Below are 25,374 nucleotides of genomic sequence, written 5' to 3'. Positions count from 1 at the left end.
CTCAGCAGCCGCCGCCGCGGCGATGGTTGCGGTGGGGCTGCCCCTCGGTGCCCGCACGGCTGCCGGGAGCGGGGAGCGCGGCGGGCAGAGCCGGAGCGCCCGCGGGCATCGGCGGGCGGGGCGGGGCCGGGCGCCGCATGGCAGCCGGCGCGGGCACGGCGGGGCGGGGCGGCAGGAGGAGGAGGAGGAGGAGGAGAAGGAAAAAGAAGAAGGTGCCGCCGGTGTCGCGAGGGAGGAAGGAATACGGAGCCGTGCATCCCGCCGCCGAGGGGTCTCGGCCGGTGACATCACTGCTGGAGCCGCTGAGAGAGTCGGAAAATGGCTGCTGCGAGGTACCGGGGGACCCCCCGAGGGAAAAGAGGGGCTGCGACCGAGGGGCGCGGGGTGTCGGCAGCGGCGAGCGCCCGCGCAGGTCCGTGTGGGAAGGGGGTCTGTGGCGTACCCTGCACCCGAGGCGTCGGTCGAGGCCGATTTCGTGGCGGGGCAAGGGATTGGGAAATAATGAGATCCATCCTGACAAGGTGACCAGGGCCCTCGTGCGGAGCTGCCCCGTGTCCCCGATGCCGGCATTCAGTGCGAGCGGGACGGGGCAGCGTGCGCTGGCCGGCCGTGCCCCACGCGCGGCTGTGCAGGGCAGCAGCCGCAGGGACCCTCGCACTGCAGGAAACTGCAACGCGCTGCAGCCAATGTCAGCCCCGTGCCCTTCGCCCACCGCCCGGTCGCCGCTGGTGCAGCATCAAAATCCTGCCATGTGCAGGTCGCTAATGCAGATGATAACTAGAGTTCGCCTAGGTCGCTGTTTCTACCTCTGTAGTTGTTACTGTGATAGCCCAGACTTCCAAAGACTGCTTCAGAGATGTTTGAAAATGCAGTGCTAAAATCCCTCACAGACACACAGAAGAAAAAAAAAAATCGCTGAAAATATAGCCAGGTAATTTTGCAATATTGCATTTACTCTTGTTACTGGGGGAAAAGGTTCGTTCAAGGCAAAACTCAAGTGCTTTTCATGTCTCTTTGATGTGAGCGCGTAAATCTGAAGAGCATTTCCAAAACTTCGTAGAAATAATTAAAATCTCTGTGTAAATATTGGAGAAACATTGAAATGTTACTGCTTTAGATGTCTGACATGAAGCTACAGAAAAGCGTACGTGTCAATTTAAGTTAAACTAAAAAAAATATGCAAGCTGGAAAGACAGAGAGGGAAATGTATCTGTGGTAGCTTAAATAAAAACAGGAGAAATATTCTCTAGATTAGTGAAATTAATTTATCACTGGGCTAATAATATTGTAACACTTTCCTGTACCCTTAAGGTTAAGGAAATCTGTTATCATTGAAAGGTGATCATGATGGGGGGGGGGGGGGGGAGGGTTGTAAGTAAAAAAAGGAAAAAAAATGGAGTTTAGGTCTATAATAATTTATTCCAGGAATTTTGTATCATTTTATGCTATACAGCAACAGAGAGCCAAAACAGTCTGTCCTATTACTTTGTAAAATGGAAAGTTGCTACATTGCAGCCATGGATTCGAAGCTTTCCCTGACTGCCTAGAAACTGCCAAATGCTGTAAGGTTGTGTTGCATCACGTGGTGCAATATTGAAATCTTTCCTAATACCGCAGTACACTGCAGTAGAATGGTTTTAATGCAGATTACCTGGAGATTATTCAAGAGGTCCATGTTACCTCACTGAAACATGACACAAATTGGTGTGACCCTCCTGGCATCATGCTGCAGTGCCATGCTGCAGGAGATTTCGGGAGCAGGAAACTTTTCGACACCTTTAGCTCTGCACTGATTTATTGTTTCAGAGTGGGATGATAGAGCAAAAGTAGCACGGCAGTGACTGCACGGTAAATCACAGAGAACTGAGGGGGAAGGGTTCTTCTCACATCGTTCTCAGGTAACGGTGCATAGAAATCATCTGACAGACAAATCTCTAGTGAAAGCTTTTTAGTTTAAGGTTTACAGCTTTTCCCTTCTAAGAGCTAGAGCTCACTGGTGTCCTGAGGATAATGTTTTTCCAAAAGGATATAATAAATTTCATGACAGATGCTTAATTTTTTTTTTTTTCAAATGCAGAAGAGAGTACAGTTTAGTACAAGAAATGCTGACATGCATGATTTTTCAGAGAACTGCTGCTCCAGGCTTTCAAGTCAACTATCTCACATGTACACCAAATTGCTGCTCTGACTCTCTTTATATTCATTACTGCTCTGTGGTTGTTAAATACTGCAGGGTATGGTAATGTGGTTAAAATATTATTTCCATGGTGAATAAAGTTTAAATGGCTGAAATTACTACACATTAAAAATAAGCAAATTATATGTAAGTAATTTTGTTTCCCCAAATAGTAATAAAGAGAATTTAAGAGAAATTTTATATGTAACACACTTTTAATCTAAGATTCTTTACAGAATGTTTTTTAGGGGACTTTTCCTAAATCTTAAGGATGATAAACAGAGAAGACAAAAGAAATGAAGAGAGAAGGTTAAAACAAAACCTCTCATCTGAGATTTGATCTCAGAGGGGAAATCCTGGAGGTGAAGCCATTGCAGAGAAGAAGTAAAAGAAGGTAACAAAGTCTTGAGACTAACTGTGATCAGAGGGAGTGGAATGGGAGGGGAGGTCAGAGGTTGTTGAGAAGTGGAATTGAGTGTTTTATAATCTAAGAAGGCAATTATTGATTCTGCAGTAAGCAAGGGGTCCTGCTGCCATTTCGGAGTACACCTAATGTGAGTGCACTTTTGCATAGATGTGAGCAGGTAGGATGTAGGGTCCTCTGCAGGTGCTTGTTTTGATGGGGACCACAGATAAACAGAGCAGTAACAAAGTCACTGGCATGGCTGAAGCTTTTGCCAGCAGTGCAGGAAGCAGCCTTTCACTTGAGCAATGCTGAGGGATGAGGTGGTGATAATTACTTGGGCAGAGGGATCAAAAAAGGAAAGTTCTGCTTCAGAGAACCCACAGAGAAGAGGTGACCAGCAAATATTTGGAAGTGGAAGAGCACAGGAGGATGTTTCTGTGGTTACGGTTACTCTTGAATGCAGTTTACCTATTTTCTCAAGTTGTGTGAGGTGGGGAAACAACATGGAAATTGTGTCAAACTCCTGCAGTTTAATATAAGAGTTGAACAGGGAATGTGCTGTAGCAGCAGTAGCCCTCCTGCAGGGAGACAAGGCGGTGTTGACCTCAAATATTCTTTCAGCAGGTCTCTTATGCTAGCCTGTTCTGACTTAGCAGTCTTGCCCAGCAAGGCTGAAGGAGAAGATCCTTTCTTCCCTTACCCTTGTCCTGCTTGCAGAATTGCAGCAGTCTCTGGGCTAGTGGCTATTCCTTGATAATTTAGGTGATATGCAGCCACACTTTTTAAAAAAAAACTAAAAATTCTAGCTGAGTGCCATAGGTTAGGCTGATAGGCAAAAAAAAATTCAAAAAGAAAATGTGAGGGCACGTTGAGTGGAGAAACCATGTCTGCAGAGGTCTGCTGACCTCCCCCAGTGTGAGTCATGGGATTCAAGGGCACTCCACAGCTCTGTGAAGATACCTCTGCTCCTGCAGACTGAGGCCTTGTGGACCTCATTTTTGCAGCTGTAAGACTCCCTGTATCAGTGAGCTGAGGGAACAAGGTCACATGCTGAATCTGGTGATGTGGACATAGGAATATGAGATGATGCATGAAATGATTTCAGAAGAGCAGCTGAGTGGGTGAAAGGGTAACATCATCTCTTTTCATTGGTATGTAGGTATGCTTTAAGGACTGTGTTTGTACTAATTAATTATAATTGAATAAAATATTCTGCCTAAATAACTACTTAACTGGTTAGAAGGGTTCTCTAATCATCTAATACTTTCTAACAAAATATTTGAGTTTTTCCTCATCAAACAAGAACCAAAGTAAATACAGTAAAAAGCAAAGATGCAAGCAAATAAAATACAGAAGGCATCATAGAATCTGAGTGTTATCAACTTCTTTTGATGAAATAATTGATTTTTCCCCTCAATATTCTACTCTCAGATTACACGATGCCATCAGTGCTACACTAGCAGCTTAAACATACCATAGGAAATGTCATGAGAGTTTCTGGTAGATGATTAAACCTTATAAAACACTTTCTTCAGTTGAAAGAATAACATGTGCTGGCTTAAAGGCAACCCATTTAAAAGAAATCTGTTATGTGAAATGATATGTTCTAAATTCAATAGGGTTATTACAAATCTTCATTCTTCAAAACTTGCTAAATTGTTTACTCTATACAGTGCTTCAAGTGGTTAAAAGGCACACCAGCATTAGTTGATTCTCAAAATATCTTTGAAATTAGGTAAATGTGTATTATTATTTCAGATTCATTGAAAAGAAAAGGTGAAATATAAATTTAAAGGTTGTATGGTTTACTCAAGACCAAACTCTGTGATTCCAGTGCTACAGACTAAACCCCTCCATGGCTGAAACATTTTGCCTTCTGCAGGTGTTACAGGTGATCCTGTAAAACCAAATTCTTGTCAGATTTGTATATACAGAGGTAATTGTCCCTGTTTTGTGATTTCATCAGCTCAAACAACTTGCATATTTAAATTCCCTCTGCTTATTAGACTGAATGTAAATCAAGTGGAGAATGAGCCATACAGTTGTACACTCATGGCTCATAGTATTGCTGGGAAAATGCTGGCAGGAATTCTGTGGGCATTAATTGATTTTGTAGACAGAGAGGCTGTTCTTGAGCCTAGATGGAAATATACTGCTGAAGCTCCTATGGCACTGTTTTTTATTACAGCAGCAGTGTGCCCCTTTGTCCTTGGTTGAAATTTGCTCTGTATTCATTTTTGGCAGTGTTTAAAGTAGCAGTTGTCAATCTGTATGTAGCCTTACATCTCAGAGGGAATTGCACTTCATTACTATTTTAACTATATAATTGAAAGTTGTTTAAGGATTGTTTCAGACTGATATACAGCACTTGTCATTCCACTATTATATTACTTTATAAAGTTAGGTTGAACTACATACAGTAAAAAAACATTTAATTTTACAGGAAGGAAAAAAAGTAGCTCTAGTAAGTTTTGATGTTTTTATCCTTGCAGGGAAGATGCTTTGCTGTCAATTCTCTTAAATGCATGCAGAATTACTATTAGTTGAAGTAATGTTCCCTGGAGTAAGAGGACAGTATATATGCCTCTTTTTCTAGTTCATGGCCTTTAATAGTAATGCAGATTTTTTTTTTCTCCTCCTACCTACTAAAATGCTGCAAAACCAGAGCAATTGGGGAAGAGCTTTGGAGTAAAAGAGCAAGCACTTTGAGTATTAATCAGGCATGACTTCTCATCTATGATCACTCACCCATGACAGCCAGTAAAGACATAGAAGTAGAGATAGTAAAGATGCTGCTGAGTTATTAAATACTGACCAAAAGTCAAGCCTGGAATTTTCTAGTTGCTATTTCACTTCTTTGCTTTTAAGAGTTGAAGGGAGAATGCCACCAACAGTAATGTTTTGGGGTAGAATGAAAGATAAAGTTTCTACTACCTTGTAAAAAGAGTAAGATGCATCCTCTTATAACCTCTCATATCAGGTTATCAGAGGGTTTGTTTGAATAAGTCCAGTTTGAATGTGCATTAATTGCATATGGAAAGTATGTTTAATATTTTTTCAGCCTTTTAGGGAAAGGTTATTTGACTGCTTGGGCTGTTGCATGGAGCAAGGGCACAATTATTGCACCTCAGCACTGATTTGCATGTGGTCAAACTTTCTCTAATGATCCCATAAACATCTTTAGACAAGATAAGTGATGCATCACTGTTCCTTAATGTTTATAATTTGGGACCTCTTAAATGGATTGTATTGGATTACCCAAACCAGGTCATAATGAGCACGACCAAGTGTTTGACTTTACAGAACTGTGTTGACTGTTTCTCTTTCCAGGCTACTTATTGCTTCTAAGTGTTTGGATATATTAACCTGCATGGAAAGAGCTTTCTTGGGATTATTCAAACTCCTGTAGCATAGGTATTTCATCCAGTTCAATAAATAGATTTATTTCTTGGTCTGTATAATAATACATTTTGTTATGCATGGCATTTACAAACAAGAAAATTGAAGTATTAATTCTCCATCTGTCAGCTGTGAAATAGCTATTTAATAAAGATTCTAATCTGTCATGTAGAATTAAGATAGCTTACTGCATCTTACTTGGCATCTTGTTACCTTAATGTGAATCCTTCCCTGAGTGTGGGATTAAAGTACAGTTAAATAAATGTACATGGTTTATAGGCATAGGAGATATGTAGGCTCCTATTTAAACTTGGGTAAATCATCGAGGCTCAGACAACAAGGCATTTCCCTGAATTGGTGTTTAGTGCCATTTGAGGTGCCTGGAGCTAGTAACCACCACTGTAAACCCAAAAGAGAGTCCAAGCCCTGTGTGAAGTCTGTGCCCATCAGAAGAGGCAGCTGGAAGCCAGGCATAATAATTTATGGTATCTAAGATTGCACCATGCATTTATTTTTAGGCCACTGAGTTGAACCCTACAGCAGTTGAAAAAAGCTGAATTGCTCTCCAGGAAGCTTTAACTGTGTTGAGCAGGGACTTCACACTTATGACTGTTGGAGCTGCTCAAGGCTGAGACATCTCCAAAAGAATGACAGTTGTGATTAAAAAAACCTGTGGGAGATTTGTACTTCTAGAGTAGCAGCTGAAGGTCAAGCAAGTAACAGTGGTTCTAGACATCTGCTTAGAAATCCAAAGTGACCCCTGCTACTCCAGTGATTACAGCAATAACTTAAGACATGTGGTGCACCAGTGACACCTAAATGTAAGCATCTTAATCTAGAACTGAACCCTGTACCGAAAACCCAGTACTGATGCTAGCTTATCTTGAAATCCATTAAAATGAATGCCATGTTTCACTAGTTGAATAAATTATTCACTAGTTGAATAAATTATTGGTTAGAACAAAAGTTTAGTACTTCCAGACATAGTAAATATACCTGATTAAAAATTCATTATTAAGCCTTTCTTAGCACTCAATTTAACAAATAAAATAATCGTTTGATGCAAAAATCAGAGCTTGTCCAATAGATTTCTTCAAGCTTTTGATTCAAGCCACAGTCCTACAAAGGCACATTTAGATATTAATATTATTTTATAGAACTCCCAGGTTGCTAAAATGTAGGAGGGGGTCACTGTTGTAAAAATAAGAATGGCTTCATGAATTCCTTGTGTCACTCAATAGATTTTAGAATGTGGGTACAAGGTTTGCACCAGGTTCTCTGTGTAATCCTGTGAGTTGTAAATGCTACTGAGGGTTTAGAGTCAAGCAGGCTATCTGGGTAAATAAGGCCAGAGCTGCTGCTTTACCATGAATAGCATCACTTCTTAGAAAAGTATCTCAGGTGATTTCACAGCGAGTCACACCAGTATAGTGATCTGCAGTGAGGAAGTGACCTCTTGACTATCAGGAATAAAATCATGGAGTTTTATCCCTCCTGTGGAAGACAAGTGGGATCATTTCTGTGCATTTATAGTCTTAAGAGTTGCAATAGTGTTCTGATAGATGCTCCCCCAGATTGCCAGCTGAATTTGGAACACAGCGATAGTGATGATTCTGGAAAATCTGTACTCTGTATTTCTCAGCTGAGAGCTGCAGATTTGTGCTTTTGAATCATCCTTTCCCAGAAATGACTAAGATATTGCACTGTAAATCTTTTGAGCAGTAACACACTTTTGTATTCTGACAGCACCTAATTTCACAGCATTCATTAGTAAATCTTACACTGGTTTCAGGTAAAAAAGATTAGAACCTATAACGGGGCATATAACTTATTTAAATATGGTCATGCTTTCCATCATACATTTGCTATTGGGAATTTTGAGACTTCAGTCCAGCCCAAGTTTTCTATCAACATTATATTTAATATTCTGACAAATTCAATGTAAAACATCACAGTCTAAATAACACAAACCAAATCTGTCACTACCACTCATGCTGAATTGGAAATAAATAGGGTTTTATGAAGTAGATTAATTTTAAGACAAATTAAGTTTGGGTTTAATTTGTTGGGTTTTTTTTTTTCCCAAGGAAAACTGGGATAATTGAAGGCTGAACTCAGAGGGTAAATAATATAAAATGTTAGTACATAATAAAATATTAGCTTTATTATGTATTTATTATGTATTGCATTAAGGCTACAGATCTTTGTCCTAAAATAAATCCCCTTGTTTTCCACCTGGTCCTCAGCAATCAGAGGGGTTAGGTGCAGCTGGGCTTAGCTTCTGATTAGAACTGATTCAGCATCACCAGCCTGATTGAGTTCAGTAAGAACTTGCATGATCACAGACTTCCAAATAGTGCTGTTTATCAGTTCAATACTATAGATCTGAGTTTAATAAAAACTTTCATAGTCCAGATTCACAAAAAGTACAGTTTCCTGAAGTAACAGGAAAGCAGGTTCAGGATTGCTGATGACAGAATTGCACTAACTACAGTATATCATCACTACAGCAAGTGATAGTAAGAGACATCTATTAGTGATATATAGATAGAAATACAAAAATATTCACAGGTCTTTACAATGCACTGGAGGCACAAAGCTTACCTACAGGCATCCCTTCAGGGGAGGACAGTCCACCAAGATTCCAAGTAAGCAGAAGTGTTTCCCCCTCTCTTTTTTTTCTTTCTTTGCCCCCAGCCCCCCCTTCCTTAATGTTACAGATGGGGTTTTGATGGTTATGATCATACATGTAAGGCATGTTTTAATTTCTTTTCATTTGCATTCTTAGGATGTAAAAGTGAATATGCAAACAGGGATTAATGAGGATCTTGGTTATTTTCAGTCAGAATTTATAGTTGACACAAAAGGTACAATAAACACTTTGGTCCTCCTCCACCTGCTGAGGCGGCAGAAAAGGCTATCTGACCTTCACTAGAAAGTCTTTGAGTACATCCTTGTCTCCTTAAAGGACCACATTTATAATAAGAAATGCACAGAGGCTGGTAGAGAGGTGCAAGTTTTCTCTGGGCTTCTCTGAGACTTCCATTCCACCCAGGTATCGTTCAGTCCTTATGCCTTGCTCCAGCCAGGTATAAGATAAGCAGCGGCACATCTCATGTTTTTCTCAACCAGTCTCATCAGTCCTTCACTGACTTAAGGCAACTCTGTCACAAGCCTGACCATTTACCATAATTATGGATCTGTGTTACATGGTTGTGGTACAGTTCCTTGATTTGCTGAAGCCAGTGTCAAAGCCCTGTTCTAAGCCAACAGAATCAGACTCGTCAGGTGGGTGTGCAATCTCATGTTGTAAACTTGTAACACTTTGCACAGTGTTTACTGAAAGAAAGGAGAAATAATGATCTCAGCATGCCATCTGCCAGTTCTCTGGCTGAATGGAACAGACTGTGTCAGACAAGGGGTGAGATATGTCTTTAAGTGACCTTTGTGGATTTTTCGTGGCTTGGGGTTTCTTTTGTGAGTTTGGTTTGGTTTGGTTCTGGCTTTTTCTGTTGCTTAGTAATAATATTACAATTACAAATTTATAGCATTTGTACAGTATGTGAGGTGTTAACATGTTTGTAAAAATTAAGAGTCCAATTAATGTTTCCTCTGCAGAACTTTAAAATTATATGGCTCCTTCCTTTTTCTTTTTTTCTCTTCTACAAATGACCTAGAATAGTGAAAAATCATAAATTTGCATTGCAGTATTACTCAAATCAGTAGTGTTTTCAAATGGAGCATATAGCAGAATTAAGTAACTTGTAAAGCATAAGTGGCTTTCAAAGGTCATATAGTTGTCTCTGTGGTTCGTAGCTGCACACAGTGTAATGCCTGTGAATGATAATGTTTCCTCCAAATGAACCACTGAACAAAGCATTCAGTGTCAGAAATCTTACTAGATGACTTGCAGAACTATGTTAGAAAGATTTAAAACTTTAACCGATTTCATATGTCATCCTTTTGGCTCTCAATAGCTTCTGCTGGTCTAGTGGAATCTATCCTACTATTCAAAATCCATTCAAAACTATAAAAAGCTAATACAAGATGGGTTGGACCAGGCTAGCTTTCAGAAGGAGACACGGCAACTCTGTAGTCACTGAGTAGTTGGTGGAGAGAAATAGGCTGTCCCAGACAGTAAGTCATCTGCTGTCTTTCAGACACATGTCATAGGGTGAGATGAATCACCTGCCTTTCTGCAGTGACTGAGCCAAATGTGGCTAGACAACCTCTCCCTTTTAAGGCAGTAAAAGTTTGGTAAGGTTAATGCCAGTCCCCAAGTCATTCTGTTTATTTTCTGATGATACATTATATTTTGCCTTTGATCCATTTTGGCAAGTAAGATTTTAGAGGGAAGCATCTCCAGCAGTCCTGACTTGGACAAGCTTCACATTGACTCCTGTGGAAGGTCAGGGTGAGAAAACACTGCAGCACTGTTCTTCCAGAAAGTGAAGTGTTTCACTATTCCTCTCCTTTATTAGTGACATTTTGTTCTACCTTTCCATTCCCTTTATTCACTGGCTAGAGATGATGGCAGCAGACAGTTAGGTGTTATCCCCAGGGCCCATGGATTGTCACAATAAATTCTGTGACAAGACATAGTTGGATTAATGTCTACTGCAGGAGCTGAAGGCGTTGCTCCATAACATAAAAATACTCAGAATCAACTACTACTCTGTTCCTTTTTTTTGGCAATGTAATGATTTCATAATTTTACCCATAACACAAGCAGCTGGGCTTATGTCCAGTAGAGCTGCAGCAGAGAAAAGGGGGCCTGGCCAGTTGCTGTTAACCAAGGCTTTCCTGCCTTGGTCCCTTAAACACAACAGCAACATTCCTTCTCTCAGCATGCTGTGAGAATATGGCAGCTGTTAAGGCCCTTAGTGAAACTGGTTTAGCTGTTAGTCCACCCTCTGACCACAGGCAAGAATCTTGTCAGCTCAGAAGAACTTTAGATAAATTGCTGAGCTCCACATCCTGCCATGACCGTGGTAAAAACTGTCCTTAGGTTAAAGTGCAGAATGTATTTTCATGGATCCAGGTGCTTGCCTGGTGTAGAGACTGTGTGAGAGATTTTGTTGTCCATGTGCTTCACAGCATCTACCAGTGACACCAGGCTGCTCTCCTGAGCTCTAAACATCCAGAAGTCCATGCTTCCATTGGCTCCATTAAGCTGTTTTAAAATGTAGGCAAGTCTGATCCCTTCCAAAAGCTGTTGGACTTGGTACTGTTGTGCGTGGTACTGGCACAGTGTGTACATGACTAGGCCTTAGTGCCATGGGGAATCGTCACTTGCCCTGCACGCTGTGAACAGCCTGTGTATTCGGGGTACCTCTGGAAATCCTGGGCTGGCTGGCTAAAACCTGTACAAGCTCAGACCACAAGGATGTCCCACAACTCAGAGAATATTTGTCTCAATACAAAATGTGAGATAAAAGACAAACTGTTAGAGGACTGCAGGGAAACATTAAAAATGTATAGAAGTCAATCAATCAGTTGTTAGACTTAGCACACCGGCAGCTCTAACTTTGCTGCAATTCTGTTGCTCTTATGTGGGCTTTTAGGAGGGTAAAGAAGTAGCTCACAACTGCCAAGGCCAAGGGGGGAAATATTAAAGTACTTTGTTTGAGAATCAAAGAACTGGGTGGTGGAGATTGCTATGCTGGGTTGATCGGTGGCAGAAGTAACATCTTTGAGCCAGATGAGAAGTGTTAAGCTAAGTGAAGTATATACTAAAAAGCATTTTGAAAAAGAAGGAAGAATACTGATGCCCAAATGATTGCATACTCCACTTGTTTCAAATCTGGTATTTTGTTGTTCAGACGAACATGCACTTCCAGTTTGGACCTTACCTGTCCATAGAGAGGTCAGTGCTGAAACTTTTCTTTCTTTGGGTTCTGTTTTGTCTATTTGTTAATTCATTTGAATGATCCCTGTCTGTGGTATGAGGATCCATCCAGCATGGATCAGTGGCAGAATGAGGTCCCTCGTGAGTCATGCTAGGCAGAGATATTCAGGCTGCTTCCTTTACCAAAATTTGCATGAGATGGATGTTTCCTGATCTTTAAAAAAAAAAGTAAAGTCAATTCTTGCAAACACAGTCTCCTTTCTCCAGTGAGGCAATACCTAACAATCCTACTGCAATCACACTAAACACATTCTGCATAAAAGCTTGATTAAATACTTTTAATGGTGATTTCTTATCTATACAGTTGCCCCATTGTATCGGTAAACATGTTGACAAGACTGCAGCTGTCTTTTGCAAATTAACAGTTCACCTCTGTATGAAAAGCCATCTCTGTTGAGGCATAGCACAGATATGTGGAATAGTGGCAACCTGGGCTTCTGCAAGCAAATTGACATTACTTCATAGAGCAGTGCAGCCAGATATTCTCACTTTGGCATAATAGCCCCACGTAATTCTCCTTTTCTAGATCTGAGTTACCTTTTTGACAGCCTCTTCATGAGGCACTAAATTTGCTTCTGACTGATTGAGGCCAAGTCAATCGCAAATCACACTGTCACATCTAGGAATTCATGAGTTTTCGGCTCTGTAAAAGTATTTCACCTTTTTGAATTGACCATATGTTTGCTGGAAAGAAAATTCAGGTTTGAAAATCAGATTTTCTATGTATTGACTTAATAATTTTAAAGTAGAAAATATCTTCTCTGAGTATAATGGCAACACTTAAAAGAACTGGTTACATTTCCACTAGAATTTACACTTTCATAAAAGGCTATCAGCCTAATTGTAAAAATAAAGCTCAAAGTATGATTTGTTCCCTTCTCCTGGTAGAGAAATTCAGTGCTTTAAAAAGCCCAGAATGGCATGTTGCTTTAAAAGTATTGTTTTATAAGCAAATGATTTAACTGTATATTTGGGTTTGGTTTCTTCTTGTTGTTGTTAATCCTCCTGAAGCAGCCCAGCTATCTTCCAGTCTTTAGCCTGTCATTTCTTTTGTATATCAAGTTTTCCACTGCCAGGATGTGTCATAGCTCACCCACTCAATTGTCCTGGGTAGTTCTGGGTTGGTTTTCTGTGGCTGCAATTGTTTTCCTGCCTATGAAGTGATAACCATACCTTCCACTTAACAGCATGTATAGCTAGCTCTTTCCTTCATTCTAGGGAAAGGTTATATCACACCTGTACCTTTTAGTCAGAGGCTGGACTAAAAATTTGATTCAGACAAATGTAGTAGTAGTACAGATCCCAGCCAGACTGAACATAGAAGTAATATGGGAGCTGTGAGTGAAAGCTGTTTTCTGTGCTTAGTTTTGGAGGCAAATGTCTGGTGTACAGGTGTTGAACAGACCATCTCCCATCTTTCAGGGGGGATACAACTCACTGCTTGGCTAGTATCCACTTTCTTACAGTATTTTCATACAAGATAATTACCAATATCCAGCAAAAGGAGGGTTGTTTAGGGCTTTTTAAACTGCTCTTGTAACATCCCTGTGGCATGATACAATAGCTGCTGTTTTTCCTATGATGTCCTTCAGGAAGTGTCTGTGTGACAAGAAAGCCACATAACGATGAAAAAATTCACACTGTTTGATTTTGTAAATGATAATTCACTGCAAATTGGAGAGACATCATGGATACAGGACCTCCCTTGTGATGACAATGAACTGGAAAGGCTCCTGAAACCTAATGAGCACGTGCTAGTAAACTGGCCTGTGGGAGAAAGAAAGACAGAAAAGCACCTGGTGAAAGTTGTGTACATGAGTGGTGAGTGCAGTTCCAGAATATTTGTCTGAAATGAAATCTGCTTTTAAGGTATAGTTGCCTGATTGTCTGTGCTTTGGCCTTTTTCTTTTCCATCACTTCAGATGACCCTCAAGAGCTGGTGGAAATGATGCAAAAGATACTACGAGCAGATGAAATTACAAAAATACAAGTCCTTGGAAAAGGCAAGAGGAAGAGGATAGAAATGATATTTTCAGAAAGTGAGGACAGTGACCTGGATAAAGAAAAGGTGAGTTTCTGTCTTTATGTGCCTTATATTGTTAGGTCCATGAAGGAACCAAATAAACTGTAACTATTTATTCTTCATGATACAACACACAAAAGATGTAGAGTAAAGGTAAGAATACAGGCAGCCTTCACATGGTACCTCAGCAAAATAACATGTCAGACTATTACTTAGGCCAATGGATTTTGTCCTTTTTTGTGTCATGAGACGAGTGCTATTCAAAGCTTTGATGCTCTGTAAGTCCATTGCATTTCCCCCCATAAGACAGAAATCTGACTAGTGCGTAAAAAAGGGAAGGGAACACATTTTCTGATGTGTGCCTTGTGCTGAGGTCTGCAGTAAAAAAATATAGGGAAGGAAAACATAAAAGTTAATGAAGTTACAAATGCATTTTTTAAAACTACTTACCAAGAATGTCAAGTGCACAGTGAATAAAAATCTATGGTATATTATGAAATACTGTAATGAAAGGCTCTATAGGAATGCAAAGGCACTGTTATGCACTTTTTACAGGGGAAGATGATGAAACATATAAAAAGAAAGAAATCATTGCAGGCATCTGCTCCTGCCAACATCCTGAGTCAACTTGAAACATCTTTAATTAACAAACAGGTAAACATCCATTTTCAGCAATTTCGATGTATTAAGCAAGAGCAGTCTGAAAGGTTTTTTTGAGGGAGGCATAGAATTTCTGCCATAATGAAGTTAACAGTTCTAAAAGATGTTGCTTTGGAAAACTGGTGAACAGAGAACAGAGACAAAGGTACCTAACAGTTACATATTACACTGACCTGTCATTTTTAATTTCAATAAGAATAGTAATAGCTATGTTTGGTAACATATTTTATTTAAATGCACTTCGTCTGTTTATACAAGAGAATTTTTTGATTTAGCCAGATATTTTAATGTTAGTTTTAATGCTTTTATTTTATGTTGTTGTTGCTTCAGATATCACAGTTGTTTGTGGGTTTTTTTCAGAGAGAATCATATTCAGGAAGCAACTTTCTATACAGTGAAAGTAGCAGCGATGATGAAGAACCTTTATTTCAACTCTCCAAGGTAGAACTATGTGCCAAAATTAAAAGTCTCAAGAGGAAGCTGACAGATACCATGAGAGAAAACTGCCGCCTAAGGCAGTCCCTGGTGATGCTTCAAGGTAAAGTCGGGAGTATTTTGATAAAGAGGAAAGCCTGAAGGTCAGGAAAAGCTTGATTTATAAGAGGCCATTTGGATGGGAATTATGGATGCTCAAGAACCTGACATGATCAAGGCCCACCATTAGCATCAAAGTCTGTGATACATGGCAGCATTTAATTCCAGCAGCACTTACTGTCATGCACAGAGGCCATGCAATCATAGAGTTAGAAATGAAAAAATCTGTCTAAATCCTGTCAGTTGTTCCCAAGAGAACCTTTCTGTATGCTGTGTAACCATTGGCTAAGCTCAAATACTTCACCGACCAGTCCAACTAACCTTATTTACCAGCAGTCTTTCCTGATCGATATTTCATTTATTCTGAAAATACTTAATTTCTAATTACTTTGGTGATTCCTCATTACTGATAATCTGAGTTAATTTCAGATGCACCAAGTTTAATTCTTTCCCACAGATGAAATATTTTGTTCCTCTGTAAATGAATCCTTCATCTCTTAGTGATCATCTCTGAAGCACCTCTCACTTGTCCCTGTCCCTTACTCTGAGGCAGCCAAAACTGAATCCAAAATTTCAAACCATTAGTGAATGAATCAGGTTTAAAGAGTATTTACTCCTTCCCTTGCCAGCTACACCATACCATCCCTAGACAGTCTGGTAACTGGTTTTTCTTATTGTCAGATGATTTTGCAACTGTTTATCATTTTCATTTCCCATCTGACTGCATTTCTTACATTATTCATCTTGGTTTGAATCATTCATCTTCACCTTTTAAAATATTATTTGTAAACATTTTTTTTAGTGTCTGACAACTTTTCTCACACTTATAAGTCAATTTACTTTGCATCCTGAGCAAGTATCTTGGTATTTTACAATATTTTCTATAATTTAATGATTCTGTATCTTGCTGATATGTCACCTCTTGCATCCTTTTTGCTCTGCATTGATTTTTTTTAGTGGAATGGAAGTTTATATTTGAAAAATACTACTTTGAAGAAAGGTTATTTAAAACATATTCTCTATAGATTAAAAAAAAACCGAAAAGCCTCTGCAGTCTGTGTAACTTTTTTGAAGGAAAAAAAAATCAGACATCACTTAGCCCATATTCAATAGCTTTAGGGACTTGTAGAGATTTTGAGATTGTAAAATGAAAAAAGGGAAATAGTCCGTTTTGTGCTGTGATGGGCATAAACCAATAGTTCCTCTTAGCCTTGCACTGAACTGATCTGTTCTAGAAACTGTGGCCAGATCTTCATGGGTAGGGACAGCAGAATGGCAGGAAAGCATTTGAGAGAGGAGGAGAAAAGTATATTGAAATGTCTTTGCTGACGACTACTTTGAGTTTTTCGCATTATGGTAGGAACCTAATTGCAAAAATATCCCTGCTTAGGTAATTGGAGTCTGAAAGCTTCAATTACCGTTTTACCCCTCACTTTTCATCTGATTTTAGTGTTGCCACAGGCAGTCACTCATTTTGAGGAACTGGTAGGGATGGCTGAAGCACTGCTCAAAGGGGGAGTGACATCATCTACGTCCAGTCTGCATCCACATGCTGTTTGGAAGGCATCTCACAATCCATTAGCAGATTCCTATGCAGCTATGCATAGTAACTCCAGCTCACCAATAACTTTGAATGTGGAAGATGAGGAGCAACAGACTGAAAAACAGGTCAGTTAAAAGGCAATTTCAGGCATAAAACTTTATATAGCATCAAGTTTACTGCTATAGCATAGTATAAAAAAATCACAATTGGTAAAATAATTTGTCATTGTTGCATTGAAAACATAACTAATGTGTCCCCTTTGTGCAGAATGCTCTTTCTATGAGAAGCATTATCTTTAATTCAGTGTCCTGTACACTCTCAAATTCACTTTAATTTTGGTGACCTTGCATATCTGTGACTAAGGGCAGAATCTAGATGCATGAAGAAAATACCAAGATCCAGGGGTAACTTCCAGCCTAATTGTTTGGATGCCAAAGGGTAATGACAGTATTTCAAAGAAAATCTAAGAAGAATACCAGCAGTCTGTTCAAACTGTTAATTTGTAATTGGAGGCTGCTATGTTTTTTCTCTTTTTTAGACACTGGCCAGCAGTTAAAGAGAAATACATGTATACAGAAATACTGAGTAAAGAAGTTCCCTTATTCTCTGCAATTAGAACATGATTGAGAAATCTAAGGCACAAAGGCTCTACATGAGAAAAGTGAAGGCACAATCAAAAGAATGATTCTAGCATCTGCATTCACAATTTACATAAGCATTATGCACTGGGTCATGCTAATCCATGCAAATCATTCTTGTGTGTTGTCATGGAGTGCTAAAATCCAAAGAAATCTGTTAAGAATTATCGTGGTATGTTTTGACTGCATATTGCAAACCACCAAATTTGACCTAACATCTTTAAAGAAATAAAAAGACCTAATTTTCTGAGCAGCCTACCTTTGTAGATGTAGCTCAAAATTGCCTATTAGTAGAGTTCAAATTCTTAGGCTGTACCACTGCTGTGTGCAGAAGCCACTCTCAAAGCCCAGGACCAGATGTCACAGTTCTTAGGGCATGTCTGCTCACAGGCAGGAATATTTGCTTGGGCACAGTGCCTGCTACCAAGGCAGTACAGAAATCATGCCAGAACTGGACCACAGCCAGCCTGCATGGAGTGCAAGCAGAAGGATTTTGCTATGTCTGAACATGTCCTGTCTCCACTAGTGAGTAATAAGCATGGCCTGGTGAAGGGTTTGCGAGGATGCATGGGGTCCTTAGTCTGCCCCACACTTCCCTCTGGAGAACAATCAAGCTGTGTGTATGGTCCCAAACACTGAGTGGTATGCAAGTGTGTTGTTATCTCAAGCACACCGTTTGCAGAGATTACTTGTGAAATTGTGGTTTAAAAATAGAAAATGAAAAAGATATTTCAGTGGTAATACTGTATAATATTTCCAGAAAACTGCAATAGTTATGCCTATGACTAATTTTGTTTTCCAGTTCAAGATCGAAAAGTGGCAGATTGCACTTTGCAACAAGAGCAAACCTCAAAAATTTATAAATGACTTGATGCAAGCACTTTATACACACGAATACATGGCTACACACAGCCTGACAGGTGCAAAGTCCTCCTCTTCAAAGGATAAAGCAGCAAAACCAGCTATGAATCAGAATGAAGTTCAGGAAATCATAGGTGATGACTTGTTAACGTTACTCAATGTGGCTCTGACTTGACAGGGGGCTTTCTCGGAGGGGGGGGCTGTCACACTTCACAGCTGGTCTGCTCAGGTGATGAGCTGCTTCCTATTTCCTTCTTCAGCTACATGCTTTTTTAAACCATCTGTTAAAAACACTGCCAGTGAAATGCTAAGTAGTAGTATTTCTATTGTGTGAATTATGTGGGTTTTATTCAGGTGACTGCTCAGGCACAGTGATATTGTAAATTTTTTTTGCCCTTGCAAGGTTAAGTTGCAACAGTCAAACTTAGAGCACAATGATAACAGATAAGGGAAGACAAAAAGAGGACACACTTGGATCAAATTTTAAATTACGTCTGCTGTGTTCTGAAATTTAGTGAGTGTTATGATTTCTGACATTTTAAATAGTGCTAGAGGCAAAATGAGACTGTATAGAAGACAGAAATAGCAATCAGAGAAGCAAACAAAATTTGATTTATGCTGAGGTTCACAGCAGAAAATATTTGGTGCCTAGGACAGAAAATAATTTCAGATGGAAGTATCTTCAGATGGAAGATAACTTCAGATGGAAGTATCAGCTTTAAAGGAAACAGTAATTTGTGAGCATATGAAGCCAAATTTTAATTGGATTCACACCTATAACTAAACACTAGAACAATATAGCCTTAATTACAGTACTATAATTCCTCCCCCATTGCCATTCCCTTGGACTTCTGCAGTTCTCTTGGTTCCCTTCTCAGCTTAACTCCAGTTCCTGTACTATAGTACAGTTTTGTGGAAGTTAGCCAGCAGTTTCAAAAGTTATCAGTTGCAAAAACCTTTTTTCCTTAAGAACCTTGTTAGAAAAAAAGGCTCTAAGTCAAGAGAGATAAAAGGAAAGAGTGTGTAGGATGGTAAAAATATATTTAGAGGCAGAAAGATGACATAGTTTCAGAATGACATTTGAGAAAAATGAAAAATATTTAATGGGTTGAGAAAAATGGTTGAACTCAATCATAATGGTCTTTTTCAATCCAAATGATTTTATGATTCTAAATCCTGCTAGTGGCCAGACAAAACTGAAAAGGGAAGCAGAGAAGGTAATCAGGGCATGGAATACAGCATGTTGTGGAGAATTCAGTGGCAAAGCCTATAAAGAAATCAAAGAACTTTGTTAAGGTAGAAGAGAATACTCTGGAATTTAAAAAGAAAAGTGTCAACATTATACAGGAGAAAAAAAAATTAGAAGGAACGTTGGGAGTTCTAGGACTGTAGAAAATGAGTTAGTAGATCAGATTATTTAAAGAGGATGGAAATTGTAAGACTTCAAAATAAAATGAAATGAAAGGGCAGGAAATCAAGGGGAGGGAAGGTGATGGAAAAGAAGGGAGGAGGAATCACATTCTTAATGTAGAGTCCTCTTACTATTGCATTCAAAAAATGTGGCTAGGCAAAACAGAAGGGAAACTGTTAGAAAAAATGACATCACCTGCAAATGAAAATTAATGAAGAAAAAAAAAAAGTAAGATTCAGAGTCATAAGGACTGATGAGGATAGGAAAAGGACTCTGATCAAGAACAGAACATAAGGACAGAGGATTAGCAGGCACAAATCACTCACTACAGAAGCCCTTGTGGCCCTGGAGTTCCTTTTGAGTCTGCTAAGAGCAGGCACAGCAATGTGGAAGGCACAAAGAAAAACAGGAGCTGGCATGTATAAAATCTATGAAGGAGTTTGTAAAGATAGTGAAGTAACTAGAGTGGAAGCTGAAGTAGCTGGAACTCTAAAAGATGCAAGAAATATATTTTATATCACACATCTCTTGTTTCCCTGATTTATATAATCTCTTTATTTTGCAGGAATCACAAAACAGTTGTTTCCAAACACGGATGATGCTTTAATTAGGCGAATGATGGGACAAAAACTGAACAATTGCACCAAGAAGCCAATTTTAAGCAAAGATCTTAACTCAGGTGCTTTTCAGAAACATAGCTTTTGGTAAGTCAAATAAAAAAATGCCTGCACTGTGTAATTCTGCATATTACTTCATAATAATAAAATCTAAAAACAGTCTTAAAATTCAGATAATACATATTTACCTACTTGGCATATGCACTACCAAGCCAGTAAATATTTCCATAACCTTGTACAGAAAGTACACAATACAGAAGCAATCCAACTTAACATTACTGCACAAAAATAGTTATTGGTTCCAGACAAAGCAGCACAAGACTATTAAATTACTGGAGGAGAAAACAGAAGTAAACACATGGAGTTGCTTTGCTCAATATGCTATTTTGGATTTGGCATTTACCTTTCTTATTGTTCTCTGGCTCGTCAGAGACCAGTCAATTCCATTTTCATCTCACCTGTTGTACCCCAATTAACCCACAAGTGAATATAAGGAAAATCACACCTCTTTGGTATGTATTTATAAGAGTACTCTAGGAGAGCTAAACTGGCAATCCTTTACTGCCAAAAGAGTCTAAATTATTGGGTCAGAGGAATTATTAAATAACATCTTACCTATTATGGGCATTTTTGCCTTATGACTAAACTAATGTAAAATTACCAAACTCATGGCTACAGTGGTGAAGTCAGCTATTTGCACAGTACTGTTTCCACATATACCAAATGTACATATCACAGAATGATGCAGCTGGAAGTGACCTCTGTAGGTTGGCTGGTCCAGTCCCTGCTGCTCCAAGCAGGGTCACCCAGACCAGGTTGCTCAGAGCCATGTAGAGTTTGGTTGAGTATCTGCAAAGGCAGAAACTCCCCCATCTCTCTGGGCACCCTACACCACTGCTCTGCCACCCTTATGGTGTTTCCTGATGTTCGGACAGGACCTCCTGGGTTTCCATTTCTGCCCATTGCCTCTGGTTCTGCCACTGAGAAGAGCCTCCATCTACTTTACACTCTCCCATCAGACATCAGTGCACATAGACAAGATCAGCTTGAGCCTTCTTGAGGCTAAACAGGCCCAGCTGCCTCGGCCTCTCCTCAAGAACCCCAGAAGAAATGAGCAAGGAACAGGGCAAGAGATTAAAATAAGGTGACAGGGAAAAGAGATTTGTCCTTACTTAGACTTTCTATACTGAAGTAACATTTTTCTTCTTCCTGGTTCACTTATCTCCTGCATGTTTTTAAATCCAAATTTGCAACTGTAAGACACTTAATAAGAAAAAAACCATAAACCAACACAACAAAACAAAAAACCCTAACAACAACAACAAATAAGAAGCACCCCAAGATATCTGACTGTGTTATGATACAAATGTTTGAAAAGTAGTAGTGCTTTGCTTCTAAAATTCCTTTTGAAGCCACCTGGTAGTACTCCATGGAGCACCAGTGGTCTGTGAATTATTACTTGAGAAGCACTTACAGGAGGAGTGTTAGGAAAATTCACATACACAGGTTTTTCCATCTGGAAACAATAAACAAATGCACCAGCCTGGCAAAAATAAAGTTTACTATGTTAATGCATTTCTCCTAGGGATGAGAAGACTTCATAAATCAAAGGTCCTGTGTATTTGTAACATACATTATGCAATGATTCACTGCAGTATTTTTCCTTGTCCTTAACACAGGCATGAAAAATAGCAGCACCAAACCAGAGATTTTGTCTTCTCTGAAAGTATTAAAATCTTAAATATTTAAAATCTTTATCTTCATCAGATGGATCCATAAATTTTGCTGATTCCTGAATCTTCTAATGTACACAGTATTCCTGAAGCCTTGATAGGAAGACCTTGATTATACAAAACCAGTTCTGGGTTGTTACTTAATACTGCCTATAGACCTTCCAATTTAAACTCAGTATTTTAAAAATGCCCTTTCAATATTTTAAAAATGCCCTTATGTCTGTTATTGATCAGTGCTTATGTAAAATCCAGTCCAAATCCATTGTAACCAATTCAGATATTGCCTGAATAGTGCCTTCTGAACTGATGCATTTATAATGGAATTTTTTTACACGTTAAGCATTCCCTCACTGTCAAAGCAGTTAAGCACCATATAACTAATCAAGACAACTTGGTGATTCCTTTGACTCAGATGACACACATTCTCTATCAGAAAAGTAAGACAATTTAAAAGTGGTCATAATCTCACTGTTACTCCTTCAGTCCACCTTCCAGCAATGAAGTAGAGAGGGGTAGAGAAAATTCTGTTGTGCAGTACCTTTAGTAACCACTTCTCCACACAAGTTACTAACTTTAAAAACTGGTGATGCTGCAGCTTTTTTTATTTCCCTTGCTGCTATTTCTTCCTTACCCACCTCCTCTATCTTTCCCTAGAGCAGAATTATGATTCAAGAGAAAAAATTTGGAGTCAAATCTAATGAGACAGGCAAGTTTCCATCTCAGATCCATGAAGCTGAGATGAAACAAGGAAAAGGGCAATGTGACAGTGAAGAAAACTATTTAATTAGCAAAGAAACAAACTCTGCAGCTTGGAAACGAAGAACAGTACTAATTGCACATTTAATGTTAATATCTCAAACTTAGTAATAAATTGTCTCAACAGTGGTTCAACAGCTGCTCCTCAGGGCATCATCTCTTCGGCTGTTCCTCCTTGCACACAAGACCAGCAGGATGATGATTCACCAGCTGCTAATGCACAACTTCTGCAAAGTGACAGCTGCCTGACTCCTTCACCTCGCACCCCAGAAGGTCACCAGGAGTGTCCCAAACCCACTTCTTCTAAGGCGGAGTCTCAACTCGCCAACAGCTCACCAGCGCCCTCTCCCAACCAGGGTTGTGGACAGGATCTCAGGAATTCGGACAAGGAATAACAGAAGGTGTTTCATTCCAGCTCACATGCTCAACAGAGATTAGGAAGCAGTATAAAACAAGAAAGAAATAATATCTAAATTGTACTAGAAATATGGTAGTGTCCAAAAGTGGACAGAGATAGAAGCCTGAGAACTTTTTTTTCAAACAAATTAAAATCCCATAGTCTAGAAAAAAAAGGAAGGCATATTAATATCTTTGGATTTAAGATGTTATAAGATATATGCATGTTATGTGGTAATTAAAACTTGTACTGAAGAATACGAGTTCCCCTTAGTTAGAGAAAAACATTATTTAAAGTACTACCAAAAGAATATGTATGAGGAACCATAATTCCCCTTGCTTTCACCTTAAAGGAAAACTGCTTAACCAATCAAAGAAAGCTATTGTATATTAATGCAAAAAAGATAGAGTGATATGAAGAGAAAGTAGAAAGATCTCCTAGTGAAATGAAGACTGTGGCCAGCACAGGAGTAGAAAGCACAGGGCCACATGAGCAGAGAAGAAATAAAATAGATGTTTAAGGCTGCTACTAACTTGGAAAACAAAAAAATAAACTTTCTGAGGGCAATGAAACTACAATTTTCAAGATATCCACAGAAAAGAAGCAGTTATGTTTTAACCTCTCAAAGTAGAAAAGGCAATAAAAGAAGCCATGTTCCTTTGTAGCTCAGGGAAGAGCCCTCCAGGAGAGCCTGGTTAGTTATGGAAGCCATTCTCTTTCAGGGATTCTGCTGCTGCTGGTACTCTGCTGCTTCAGCAGCTCTTACTCTCTCTTCTTCCCTGACCATAAGGTCCATAGGATAAGGATGCCTGGTCCCTTCAGTTGGGAAATAGAGCATGCTTCTGCAGAAGAAACTAGTAAAGGGCAGAGTTGCCAGCTTCTGCTCCCTGTGTTTTGATTTGGGTATGCTACCCCTTGCTTAGAGAAAGGGTGGACAGGCAGAATACTCTTCATGGGACTAGGACCAGAAAAATGCCAGTATCTGGGCAGTTCCCCTTGAGATCTGACACCACTTCTTCCAGGAAGCAGCTGGCAGTCACAGAAACCCTATAACAGCCTTAGGAGGAGGAGAGGAAGGTACAGGTTCCCTAGGGCAGTGGTCACAGCACCAAGCCTGGCAGAGTTCAAGAAGTGTTTGGACAGTGGTCTCAGGCACATGGTGACTCTTGTGGTGTCCTGCACAGGGCCAGGAGCTGGGCTCAATGATCCTGATGGGTCCCTTCCAACTCAGCATATTCTATGGTTCTATGATTCTTTTCCCTTGCTGACTGATTTCAGGTTGTGACATGGGAAGTTTGCTGACAAGAAAAGGAGAGTACACTTGGGACTACAGCTTTCCTGTTTGAGGGTACTTCTCCCACAACTGAGAGTACTATTAGCTGAATCTATTTCAAACATGGCAAACAAGCAACTGACGAATCAGGTTGGAAAAATGAAATGATATTAGGTTGAAGAAATCTAGCTTGATTTAAGGAGGATTCCAGGACATCTGAGTTACAGAAATAATTTAGAAATAATATTAGGGTGAACACTGAAAAAAAAATCTGAAGATAAGGTTATCAGCCAAATACTGCTGAAGGGAAGTGCTGCAAATCGAACTGTTCTAGAGCAAGGCACTAATAGAATGCACTGTGGAGAAGACTTTTGTTTGGGCTGGGGTACAAATTAAGTTATTTGTTATCCTTTTTCATCTCTCACCTAACAATTCCTTGTAGATAGGATCAGGATGAAAGCAGGTATGAAATATGTTAGTTCTATCTCATGCTATTAACTACCATCTATAAAATGTAACAGAAGGATGTTTGCTATTATGTAAATTTTGTATATGTAATTGTATGTACAGCATATATAATAATGTATATAGTTAATCATATTTTTGAAGTGACTTTCTATCAAATAAAATGAAACATTACTATGTCTTAGTGCTGCTTTATTGTCCTCACTGTCTAATGGGCCCTTTCTTACATCAGCCTCTGTGGTACACTCTGACATTACAAGGTTGGAGTTTTTCTCTCATTCATTTTTTGTGTTTTTTTTTTTTTTTTTTCTTTTTCTTTAATAACTGTTCTGAAGCCAGCTTCCATAAAGCTGGTCATTTTACCTGGGGAAGGAGCTGGCCCACAAGGGCACTCTAACCTTAAGCTGTCACAGCTGATGTTGCACAGCTGCACCTGTGTGTCGAAGCCCTTGGGCAGGTAGACAGAGCCAAAGGTGAGCAACTGCTCTCCCTGTGGCTGGTGCAGAGCTGCAGATCCTGCTGTACTTTGTGCTTTTCTATTCTGCTGCCTTGGTAAGTTGTCAAAGGAAAACCA

General features: G+C 39.5%; 1 protein-coding gene across 5 annotated transcripts; it reads left to right on the top strand.

Moving 5' to 3' along the window:
* Window positions 1-6: 6 nt before the first annotated feature.
* BEND6 (BEN domain containing 6) lies at window positions 7-24,943 on the top strand. 5 transcript variants are annotated; one of them, XM_066179746.1, is made up of 12 exons: window positions 7-931; window positions 1,807-1,898; window positions 2,413-2,570; window positions 13,482-13,710; window positions 13,812-13,957; window positions 14,468-14,566; window positions 14,933-15,110; window positions 16,557-16,774; window positions 17,678-17,812; window positions 18,090-18,282; window positions 20,125-20,263; window positions 22,793-24,943. In XM_066179746.1, exons 4-12 carry the CDS (start codon window positions 13,515-13,517, stop codon window positions 23,058-23,060), a joined length of 1,572 nt encoding a protein of 523 aa, XP_066035843.1. In that variant the 5' UTR covers window positions 7-931; window positions 1,807-1,898; window positions 2,413-2,570; window positions 13,482-13,514; the 3' UTR covers window positions 23,061-24,943. The 5 variants fall into 5 exon arrangements, with proteins under 5 accessions (XP_066035843.1, XP_066035842.1, XP_066035844.1 ...); XM_066179745.1 differs by lacking the exon at window positions 1,807-1,898 and having other exon boundaries at window positions 7-332; XM_066179747.1 differs by lacking the exon at window positions 1,807-1,898.
* The last annotated feature ends 431 nt before the right edge of the window (window positions 24,944-25,374 follow it).

The sequence above is a fragment of the Chamaea fasciata genome, unplaced genomic scaffold (assembly GCF_029207755.1).
Source record: "Chamaea fasciata isolate MVZ Bird 193981 ecotype frontalis unplaced genomic scaffold, bChaFas1.0.hap1 SCAF_3, whole genome shotgun sequence".
Classification (NCBI taxonomy): domain Eukaryota; kingdom Metazoa; phylum Chordata; class Aves; order Passeriformes; family Sylviidae; genus Chamaea; species Chamaea fasciata.
The sequence above is the reverse complement of the archived record's forward strand: the minus strand, read 5'-3'. Positions and strand labels throughout refer to the sequence as shown.

Excerpts from the sequence above, each read along its gene's own strand:
- BEND6 (XM_066179745.1), top strand. The coding sequence starts at position 13,515 with ATGAAAAAATTCACACTGTTTGATTTTGTAAATGATAATTCACTGCAA. Across the intron at positions 16,775-17,677 it reads AGCAACAGACTGAAAAACAG|GCAGGAATATTTGCTTGGGC; the intron begins GTCAGTTAAAAG and ends GTCTGCTCACAG. Across the intron at positions 17,813-18,089 it reads AACATGTCCTGTCTCCACTA|TTCAAGATCGAAAAGTGGCA; the intron begins GTGAGTAATAAG and ends TTTGTTTTCCAG.